At 37.0% G+C, this 11,853-nt stretch overlaps 1 protein-coding gene across 1 annotated transcript; it reads left to right on the top strand.

Annotated features, from left to right (window-relative positions):
- Nucleotides 1–967: 967 nt before the first annotated feature.
- LOC126814646 (uncharacterized) lies at nucleotides 968–11,250 on the top strand. Its single transcript, XM_050539935.2, has 7 exons — nucleotides 968–1,106; nucleotides 1,695–2,215; nucleotides 2,910–3,067; nucleotides 4,484–4,668; nucleotides 4,866–5,001; nucleotides 9,442–9,571; nucleotides 10,859–11,250. Exons 2-7 carry the CDS (start codon nucleotides 1,711–1,713, stop codon nucleotides 10,945–10,947), a joined length of 1,203 nt encoding a protein of 400 aa, XP_050395892.1. The 5' UTR covers nucleotides 968–1,106; nucleotides 1,695–1,710; the 3' UTR covers nucleotides 10,948–11,250.
- The last annotated feature ends 603 nt before the right edge of the window (nucleotides 11,251–11,853 follow it).

The raw sequence follows: 11,853 nt of genomic DNA, 5'->3' as shown, positions 1-11,853 counted from the left end.
TCTAGAAGTATTTAGTTACTGGATATTGATATAGGTAGTGACTAGATATAATAATAAACTATAAAAACATGGAATACTAATATATGTAGGATTCTGTCAACACCATCAAACTATTACAGAATGTTATAAATATAACAAGGGGTGGGTAAGACGCGGGCTCGCTATCCTGGACGTCGCGTGTTCCATCCCTGCATTGGCCGAGAAAGTTCATCCAGATTTTCCGGCATGGTTCCCTCTTGTCAGTGATGCAGGACGGAGGGCCTGACAAGGACAGCTTTCTAGTCGTTCGGACGGGACAAAAAACCGAGGTCCCGTGTACACATTGGCGTGGACGTAAAAGATCCCTTGACAGTTGGAATTTGATATGAGTAGTCCGTAGTTCCGCTGTCCGGGCAAATTTTTTATGATCTGTTCCATCCTGGCTATAGTCTTGTTTTATCCGACATGTATGGGACGTCATGTTGTGATGACAAGTTTGCACGTGACAACCAGTATGGTACCAGCAGGTTCGATTGTCAAGCCTCGTGGTTTCCCCTCACACCCACAGATCATTACACACAATTGAAATGCCATTGTACCATCTCTCTCTCTCTCTCTCTCTCTCTAGAAAGGGGTCGTGTCAACAAAAACAACGTATGACACTGTTAGACAATTAATTTGATCACGCCAATGTGGCGGGGGTGGGTGGTTAACTCAAAGAATTGTTGATATAATCGTTTTTTATAGAAATTTCAGTAACATGCCCCACTGAGTAACATGGAATTATCAGAACTTTGACAGTCTGTAATTATTCACTGATATTTTAGAAATTGAAAATCAGTGTAAGAGTTTTTTTTGGTTACAATTAATCAATACTGATTATTGGTTTTTCTAAATTTCAACTTGTTATGTTATTTATTTATCTAATAAATATCTCACCACCTGTTGTCGTTCGTTTAATTAATTTTCTCACGTAAAATAAGAGGATGTTCATTGATTCTGTTTCAACCTCTGATTCTGAACAGATTGTAGTTAGCTTGACAGCCCGAAGAGTTGGTACAAATATTTGTGGATTTTCGTCATTTCATAGAATAATTGAATACAAAGCTGGATAATTAGAAGCACAGGTAACATTTTTATTTTTTATTCTTTATTTTTAAAAACATTTTATTTATTTTTTTAAAACTTGAGTCTTTTAATAGTTAAAATATTGAATACGTAATTTGACACCCTTCGGAGAGTTTGGCGGCTTGGTAGAAATTTTTGAATAAATGGAATTTTGAATTTTAGTCTCTTAATCGAATACAAAATTTGAAGCCTTCAGAGGATTAGCCTTGGTCGTCCTTTCGTACCTACCTGGACAACCTTTATATAATATTAGCACTGGTAGAATTTTCATTTTTATATTTTTTTTTATATATAGTCATAGCTATATGAATACAAATTGAATACAAAACTGGACAGTCTTTAGATAGTTAGAACCACTTGTAGAATTTTGAGGGAATGGTAGACTTTTAATAATTAAAATAATAGAATTCAAAACTTATAACTGAATTCAAAACTTTGATTATAGCGAGTCATTTTATATTCTGTTTTATCCATAAGCAATTTCATCATATTTAGTCCAAAATTATCAACTGTTTTGGGGGGTTTTCTTTTTTATTTCGAGATATTAGAATTTGCCGGGAACTTGGTTTTTTGTTTTGTTTTTTTAGTTCAAGAAATTAGAATATGGAGGGACAGTATGATGAAGGCATATCGGGTTTACAAGATGAGGTCAGACAGATAAAATTGTTAGCTAAAGACATGCAGCTGACGGACGAAGAAATACTTCAATGTGCCCAACAAGCTCTGGGAGTCAAACTTCAAAGTGATTGGGAAGTTCTCCGACGAAATCTTGAAATATTTAAAGAAGAATCAATAAAGTTTCTGGTTCTATCTAAGGAGGTATCGACAAAGATTCTTAAAAAATCTAGAGACGAATCGATCAAGTTTTATAACGCGGCTAAAATTGATTTTGATAGTTGTAAACACAAGACATTACTTACAAAAGCTGGCAGGAGCATCTTGATTTTTATGGCTATTTATTTAACAGCATATGTTTATCATATGATATTTGATTTGGAAGGCCCATTAGGAAAAACGTTCGCCATTGTTTTCTCACCTTATGACCACGCTTGTATGAGATATGTGAGGCTGTTGGCTCTACCTTTTCATACCATGTTAAATATAGGAGGTCAGTAGTTTTTATTCTTATTGTTTAATTCAACAAATGGTGCGTCTTTTACATTTTTCGCATTTATCAAATTTCTCAGATCTTAATTTACGCTAACGTGTAATTCGGATTGATTAATGAATATTTTATTAAAAAAGAGTCCACTCAACAAAAACGGTTTTATTTCGGGACTAACATATGGTAAAATTTTATTTCAATAATTCGTTTGCGCGTAGTGGTATTTAGCAGTAGGAGGAAACCGGAGGACACGGGGAAAACCCAGAAGGTCGGACAGACGACCTTACTCCTTGTTATGGACTAGCTGGGAATCGAAACTCAAGTGAGCGCGTTAGACCATCACGCCCCCCTCCTTCAATTATGAAAACAAAATCAAAATCAGTTGTACTTAATATCCAGGCTTTAGGTCAATCGGATTATAACCGGCCCATCATCAATTGGCGGTGATCGTGTTCGCATAGTGAGCAGCACAGATCTATAAAATATCTTTGTAAAAACTGAGATTCCTATTAGCGATTCAATTTGTATAATATTGTAGGGTTGTATCGGAGAGAGAATCCGGTGTAGGGTTGTATCCGGAGAGGGAATCCGGTGTAGGGTTGTATCCGGTGTAGGGTTATATCCGGTGTAGGGTTGTATTACATGATAATCAGACAGACATAATTCCCTAAATGAGAATTGCATGATATATTTTCAGTGTTACACAATGCACCGTGTCTAGTACACAATCCAGTATATGTGGAAGAGATCCCAGAGAATTGTTGGCATTGTGATCGAGTCAATCGTACCAGAATAGCTGTTCGCAATAATGTAACCATGCCAACTGCAGCACTTTCTAGGCCAACTCTATTTAAGGTAAATTGATAATTTAGGGGGTGCATCCTTTATTAGTTGTTAGTTTGTTGTTTATTTTGAGTGAAGTTTGTATCACTACCGACCCGGGACTATACTATGGAAGCCTATAACTACCATTCATAATTTCTACTTTTCGCCTCTTCACAACGCGAAAGTCGAAAAGTCGAAAAGTAGAAGTTACGACAAAATGTGAGGCGACAATACAAGCCAAAATCAACTCGAAAATAGGAAATTAAGAAATAACACACAGCGATAATAGCGCCCCTCGTTTTTTCCTACTATCTTATTTTCGACTTGCATTTTGGCTTGTATGCCGTCTTGTCGACTTTCGACTTAGTCATATTTTTGTATTTATTGATGTCAGTAAGAAGGCGCCAACACGCATACCAAGTCAAAATGCAACTCGAAAAGTAGAAATTAGGAAATTAACACACCACGCTATTAGCGACTTTTCGACTTTTCGCCTCGGAAGTTGTTGTAGTCCGTGTATTTGTCTTGTGTAATTGGTGTCTGTATATTATGTTCTATCCTCGAAAAGTAGAAATTAGGAAATTAACACACCACGCTATTAGTGACTTTTCGACTTTTCGCCTCGGAAGTTGTTGTAGTCCGTGTATTTGTCTTGTGTAATTGGTGTCTGTATATTATGTTCTATCCTCTTGTGTAATTCTATGTGTGTGTGGTGTCCGTGTATTTGTCTTGTTTAATTGTTTGTGCGTGGTGTCCGTGTATTTGTCTTGTTTAATTGTTTGTGTGTGGTGTTCGTGTATTTGTCTTGTGTAATTGTTTGTCTGTGGTGTGGTCTCCCTGCACCTATTATTAACCTGCAGATCTAAAGAATCAGAGATTAAGGGATTAACTATTCTTGTCTTATAATCTAATAATGGGATGCACCCAGCACACAGAGAACTATCGGCTTTAAGAACAGATCTCTGCTGTAATATTTAGAAATTAGTATACTACATGTATTTGTAATTGTAGGTGAAAGTAGAATAAATACTTCTTAAAGTAAAACGTCGATGCTGGAATTAAAATGTCTGCCAACAAGTTTGATGTTTGTTCTCAAGCGGAGTTAAATATAAACAGACAGCTTAAGTTTCGTATATTTGGGATTGGATAAACGAAACAAAAATATATTGAATTTTCCGAGCTCGATAACTGATCCAATGCTGTAGGATAAATACTCCTTACTTGTTCAGTGTTCTACTAGACTTGAGTTATTTGACATGTTGAAATACTTCATGCAGTGGGCTATGGTGGATATATTACTCTTAAAACGGAATGTCAGCCTCACCATGGGTTCTTTTACATGCCAACGTTATCAAGGTAGATCTTGGTTTTTTGTCCCATCCGTACGACTAAATACCATGTCCTTGTCAGTTATATTTTATACAATATATTTTTTTTCCTTTACAGAATTATACACAAGAAATGACTCTCACAAATTTAACAGATATTATTAAAAACCATTATAGTGATTTAGACAGCCCAACTATTGTAGTAAAATCAACGGTGCCTTGGTTAAAACGACCGGTGGACTTGGTCAGTGTTGAAAACTTGAAAGACAAAATTATGGAAACACCCAATTTTCATATGCAGTGGTCAGTAAAAATTGTTAAATTATTACCTTTGTCCCTCCACGTGATCTCTCTCTCTCTCTCTCTCTCTCTCTCTCTCTCTCTCTCTCTCTCGCACACACACACACACATACACACACAATTGAAATAACATTGTACCATCTCTCCCTCTCTCTATCTCTCCCTCTCTCTCTCTCTCATTGTAACATTAATTGTTTCAGGATCAGTAGACGGATTATGACAAGTCAGATATTACGATTTCTGTTTCCACGACCAAAATTTATTTCAAAAATATCGGAAGTCCTGATCTACAGACAGATAATAATTGATGGCCCAAGAGCTAAACCTTATCTTGTGGTGAGTTTTTATTATTATAACAATTACATAAAGAAATTGTAAATCAACACTTTTGTTGTCACGGTCGTGTGCTTATCCTCAAAGCGCGAGATAATGATATAGACATATGTGATATCACCTAATGCTTTGCATTAATGAAATTGAATCACAATGTTATCCTATTAATTCATAATAAACAATGACATCAAACGAGGTGTTGGATTTCTCTCTTTAAAAAGCTCAGTGTATATGTACAATATATACCCCAAAATGTCGATGGGAACATGTATTTCTCAAACAGTTTTGAAGCCGGGGGTTTGGAAAGACCCCCGGCCCCTTCCCAAAGATACATTGTTTCGGGTACCGGAAAAACCCCTCCTGTAAAAATTCCTGGATTCGCCCCTGATTACTGTAGTTTATTCAACAACATTTCACGAGTCTTTATATATATATTTAATCAGGCTTTTAACTGACTCTGTACACAATCGTTAACATGGCCATAATCTTTTTGTTTATTTATGATTACACCTGGACATGTTATATATGCTGTAATAAACCATAGTAATTGTTATCGATTGACTGTTTCTGAATTACCAAATATATCATACCTGGGACAGGTGTAGTACGCGAGAGGGTAAAAATAATAAACCAGGTTATTTTGTTATACTATAGATAGAATATATGTTTAATGGTGTCTTTTGGTTATAATGTTCTCTATAGTAATGGTACCTCACGTTGTGTTTGTCCCCTATATTCGATCCCTGCATTGGCCGAGAAAGTTCATCCAGATTTTCCGGCGTGGTTCCCCCTTGTCAGTGATGCAGGACGGAGGGCCTGACAAGGACAGCTGTCTAGTCGTTCGAATGGGACGAAAAACCGAGGTCCCGTGTACACATTGGCGTGCACGTAAAAGATCCCTTGGCAGTTGGAATTAGATATAAGAGTAGGCCGTAGTACCGCTGCCATGGTAAAATTTCCCTCATAGCACACTGTATGGCGTATGCCCGTCTTCATTAGCCCAGTTTAGGAGCAGAACAGTAGGACGTTAAACCCCATTTCATTTCATTTCATTTTGTCCTCTATAATAATGGTACTTCACGTTGTGTTTTTTTTATAATGTCCTCTATAGTAGTATTAATTTTTGTCTTTATGGCTTCTTCTACATTTTTATACTTAAATGCTTACTCGCAGGTTTTTGTATCATATTATCGTTTTTACCCTGTCCTTGATAACGACAAGAGGACACTTGTTGAAACGTTGCACTATTAAAGTTACTAGTGATTGTTATCCATAAAGTTGTGTTCGTGTTTTTTTTAATGTTAGTCCTATCACTAAATGCCTTATAAACAATAGATGTCGATATGTTGACGTGGTTCCACCACAGATATCGAGATGTTGACGTGGTTCTACCATAGATGTCGAGGTGTTGACGTGGTTCTACCATAGATGTCGAGATGTTGACGTGGTTCTACCATAGATGTCGAGATGTTGACGTGGTTCTACCATAGATGTCGAGATGTTGACGTGGTTCTACCATAGATGTCGACATGTTGACGTGGTTCTACCATAGATGTCGACATGTTGACGTGGTTCTACCATAGATGTCGACATGTTGACGTGGTTCTACCATAGATGTCGAGATGTTGACGTGGATCTACCATAGATGTCGAGATGTTGACGTCGTTCCACCATAGATGTCGATATGTTGACGTGGTTCCACCATAGCTGTCGAGATGTTGACGTGGTTCCACCATAGATGTCAAGGTGTTGACGTAGCTCTACCATAGATGTCGAGGTGTTGACGTGGTTCTACCATAGATGTCGAGGTTTTGTTGCGGTTCCACCACAGATGTCGAGGTCTCGTTGCAGTTCCACCATAGATATTAACATTTTCCCTCAGATCCCAAATGTTAGATGTGAGGCATAGCCCTTCATTTATACTTTAGATTCGTTCTCTGTGGGGGCTCTGCTGTGATAATCGGACAGGTTCATTGTAAGTCCGGCGCTGCGTTGTTCTGTAAGCTCTCTAAAGATATTCGGATAGATTCGGTATGGCTGTTCAAGCAGAGCGGCTGTCGGTGACGTAGAGTTGCTTTCTCTTTCTCTTACATTTTCGGTTAAATTATTTGATTTACTAAACTTGACAGATAAAGCTTTTCTAATTTTTTTACCTATTTTCGACAAATGGAAACAGAAGGCAAAGACAACGATAACTACAAAGATGATACCTGACCCAATTGTGTAATGTCGCCAATTAAACCGTTTCTTCCCGGTTTTACTGGATTTGAGGTTATTTAGTTCAAATATTAAATGAGACATTGGGATTGTTTCAAGCCCACGTAATTTCTTGGGTAGTTTTTCCAGGGTATAGTTTTGAAGTTTGGATTTGACGAGTGCCCATAATTTTGTCCATAGAACATGTTGAACGTGCTAATGATTCGGTCAAAAGAGGGTTTATCGAAATAGTTAGATTCGTTTTGATACAAGGGAGGCATCAATCCGTTGTATATCATTAGTCCAGGTTCAGAGCCTACGAATCCGTCTTCGATTCCAGACACATGTAATGATTGTGTCTGTGGTATCTGTTGCAGCTTGGTTACACACAGCACACTCGATTGTGGACACACAGTCACGTCCCTCGTTATACGCAAGAATGACGAGACATATGTGTCGACAATAAGGGGGATATATGTCCCATCAACCAAGATCAAAGTAGAGCCTAACATTATTATCTACCTAAAAACCCTATCTAATTCAAATTCCTGTTCATGCTCGTAACAAATTTTTTCTTGTTCATTTCGAAATGCAATATCGCATGACCTTCAACCTTAATTTCGTGGTCGTTGACAGACTGGAGCGATATCGTTTCATGAGATAATTTTGGTTTATAGATAAGTGCTGTATATAAGGGAACAATCAGCCCCAGAATACAAAGGCACCTATAAAGTTGTCGTTCCAATTTCAACAAGCATGAACTCGGATTCACCGCCAAACTTATGTATTTAATTAGTTTTGGTTCATCGCCACTCTCTCCAATAGCTCTTGGATCGGAGAGAGTCTAGTAGTTTCCCTGTTCTAGCATTTGGCCCCTGCCTAACGGCCTTGGTCCGCGTTTTTGTCTCGTGGGTCCCCTACGCTGTCCTTGTCCCTGGGATTGCCGTGGGCAATCCCTTCTAAAATGGCCCACCTCGCCACAGTTCCAGCATGAATACTGGGCTTCCCTATTTTCGACTGCGTTAACGCGTTGTGAGCGACATTCCTTCGTTCGGTGACCCACTCGGTTGCATTTACGGCATTTTCGTGGCCGGAATTGATCCACTTCTATTCTTTCCGCTATCGCCGCCGGGGGTGCCTGTTGGCCCGTACGCGTCAAGTATCTTTTCATGAATTCTTGTTCCTGTGTGGCGATCAAGGTCGCGTCCTGTAACGTTCGTGGGTACTTCCTCAATAGCTCACAGTACAGCTGTTTATCAGCTATACCGCCCGTAAACGTCAGCACCATGTGGGCTTGTACGTCTGGATTTTCCACGTTTGAATAAGCTAGATGCGCCGTTGCTAAAATTCTATCTGAAAATTGTTGGACATTTTCATCCTTTTTTTGCTTGAGATTCCTCATGGAGTAGATCATGGCCATAGTATCTGACCTTTCATCGAAACGAGACGCCTGGTAAGCGCACTCTCGTATAGCTCCCCTTGAAAGATTTTTAATTGTTGCGTATTTTTCTACAGTTTTTACCCATGATTGAAATTTTCGCGGGCTACCATATTTGTAGTTATCGCATACCCTAATCGATGCCTCAGTTTGTGCGGCTGTTTGAGTCGCAACCTGTGTAGTCAGGGCGCCTACTGTATTTGATAGGCTCCCCACTGCGTTTTTGAGTTGCTTTACGGTTCCGTTTAGATCATTTAGAATTGCCTCTGCCATTTTAATATCACAAATTGTTTACCTTATGTTTTCTTCGTCTGTCTTCTTAAGCTGGATTTGATATACTTTATCCTGGTCTAACGGCACAAATTACACCTCTATGTAGTACGGGAGAGGGTAAAAATATATGATATTATACCAACGGATTTATTCTGAGACAGGTGTAATACGGTAATAAACCTGGGTCTTTTGTTATAATATAGAATATACCTTTAATGGTGTCCTTTGGTTATAATGTCCTCTATAGTAATGGTACTTAAACCCCATTTCTCTCTCTCTCTTTCTCTGGCCTTATATAGGTACGTGGTCAATGTGCATCATCATGATGCCCGGAGGACATGTTGTGATCATTCATAAAATAAATGTTCAGAGGGTATCGTTGTCAATCATTAGAGGTTACCGAATACAAAGGTCTATTGTTTTACTTATATACTTATAAATTAAATAGGTTACCTGGACAATGGTTTGACCGACATCGAGTACGACTATTTTACACAGGAATATTTTAATTATAACAAATTTTAATTATTTTTAAGAGTGAAGATTCTGAAGGAAGTATTATGTACATGCAGAATACAGGAAACCGGACATTAGACTTTGTTCAGAAGAAAGGTTGTGAGCACAAATGTAATCGTTTCCAAACAGTTATAGAATCTGGTGACGTCAGTAAGTATACAAGTCTTTAGACAGCAGATTTCCATGTGTATGTGTGAAGGGCGTGGTCAATAATCTAGTATGAAAGAAGGGCGTGGCCTGTAATATAATGTGAAAGGAGGGCGTGGCCTATAATCTAATTTGAAAGAAAGCTTTTATTTCTGCTTGGTTCTTTTAATAGACAATGTTCTTTGACAGACCCCCACCCCCCTTTACTGCTCCACTGACAGGGTTGAACTATCTCGTCCACCACAAGGATCGAACCCTGGCCACCTTGTCAACGAGCCCTACTCAATGCTTAGTATTTAAACCTTTCTGGAAGTATCGTCTTTAAAGACGCATTGTACTAAACACCAATCTGCCGATTAATATAAATGAGACATTTATTAACTTGCCAAGACCATAATCATCTCTCGATGCCGGCAGATACTCGATTTAAACACGATTGGCGGTTAATGGGTTTATTAAACAATGGATAATCGAGATTTTGTTTACTATAGCAACAACGGTAGCAATAACAATCGAGACAGTCCTAACGTCGCTCAGATTATGTGACTGACACGTTAAAAAAATTCCCTTTGATTTATTTTATAAAAATAACTGTCAGCTCTGTATCTAAATCTTACGTAATATATCTTTAACATAACTAAATCTTTAATATAACTATTATAACAAGAACGACCAGCTCTTTAACTAAATCTTTAATATAACTATTATAACAAGAACGACCAGATCTTTAACTAAATCTTTAATATAACTATTATAACAAGAACGACCAGCTCTTTAACTAAATCTTTAATATAACTATTATAACAAGAACGACCAGCTCTTTAACTAAATCTTTAATATAACTATTATAGCAAGAACGACCAGCTCTTTAACTAAATCTTTAATATAACTATTATAACAAGAACGACCAGCTCTTTAACTAAATCTTTAATATAACTATTATAACAAGAACGACCAGCTCTTTAACTAAGTTTTTAATATAACTATTATAACAAGAACGACCAGCTCTTTAACTAAATCTTTAATATAACTATTATAACAAGAACGACCAGCTCTTTATAATGTATCTTTAATATAACTATTATAACAAGAACGACCAGCTCTTTATAATGTATCTTTAATTTAACTATTATAGTGAGATTTGTCCGCTCTGTATTTAAATCTGACTGTACAATAAAATGTGTAGAAATATTAACCATTGTGAATACCGTCGGCCCTGTCATTTTAATCTGATATAAAGAATATTAAAACTTGTTATAAATAATATTTTATATTGAATCTGTTTTTCAGTTATATTTCCACCTATATGGGATACCTATGTTCAAGAAAATGGTGACACTTTAAGTCTAGCTTCTATTAGCTATGTTGACCTGAGATAAAGTACGGTCACAGACTGTTTAACTTTAGTTTCTATTAATCGGCTATGTCTAGTTTCTATAACTCAGCTGTGTCTAGTTTCTATCAATCACCTATGCATAGCTTCTATCGATCAACTATGCCTAGCTTCTACCAATCAACTATGTCTAGCTTCTATCAATCACCTATATCTAGCTTCTATCAATCAACTATGTCTTTCTTCTATCAATCAGCTAATTCCAGCTTCTGTCGATTTGAGATATGATAATTATCAATTGAATTACTTATTACAGAATTTAAAACAAAATAAAATGTATGTAAGATATTGTTGGTCTCTTGAAAATATTACTGAAGCGAAATCGCCGCGGATACAAATGAAATGAAATGGGGTTTAACGTCCTATTGTTCTGCAACCGCCTATACAAACGCTATTGTTTTTGTTGGTTTATGGGCTTTTCCTTGGATCCTTGACCGATATAAAAGGTTTGAATGTTAGTAAATCTCACCCGATCCCTATAATGTTATACTTTACCAAACCCCTTGTTATTGACTGGAGGTCGCAGGACTGTAAATAATAGATTGATATTCCACACCAGGCGAGTAATTGTAAATAATACATTGATATTTCACCCCAGGCGAGTAACTGTAAATAATACATTGATATTCCACCCCCGGCGAGTGACTGTAAATAACAGATTGATTATTAATATATTTAGTTATTATTAATATATTTAGAGCCCACTCCATACATTATCTCAGTAGGCTTTACAATTTATACATATAACACAGAACACAATAAAAATAAAAATATCATAATATACATAATAAGAATACGTGATATGTGATAAAGATACAATCATTAATTTAAAGGTAGTATTGCCTAAAAAGAAACGTTTTGAGAGTGGCCTTAAATTGACTGTAAATATCGA

Source organism: Patella vulgata, chromosome 3, assembly GCF_932274485.2.
Source record: "Patella vulgata chromosome 3, xgPatVulg1.2, whole genome shotgun sequence".
In the NCBI taxonomy this organism is placed as follows: domain Eukaryota; kingdom Metazoa; phylum Mollusca; class Gastropoda; family Patellidae; genus Patella; species Patella vulgata.
The sequence above is the reverse complement of the archived record's forward strand: the minus strand, read 5'-3'. Positions and strand labels throughout refer to the sequence as shown.

Excerpts from the sequence above, each read along its gene's own strand:
- LOC126814646 (XM_050539935.2), top strand. The coding sequence starts at position 1,711 with ATGGAGGGACAGTATGATGAAGGCATATCGGGTTTACAAGATGAGGTC. Across the intron at positions 4,669-4,865 it reads CCCAATTTTCATATGCAGTG|GATCAGTAGACGGATTATGA; the intron begins GTCAGTAAAAAT and ends TAATTGTTTCAG. Across the intron at positions 9,572-10,858 it reads TATAGAATCTGGTGACGTCA|TTATATTTCCACCTATATGG; the intron begins GTAAGTATACAA and ends TCTGTTTTTCAG.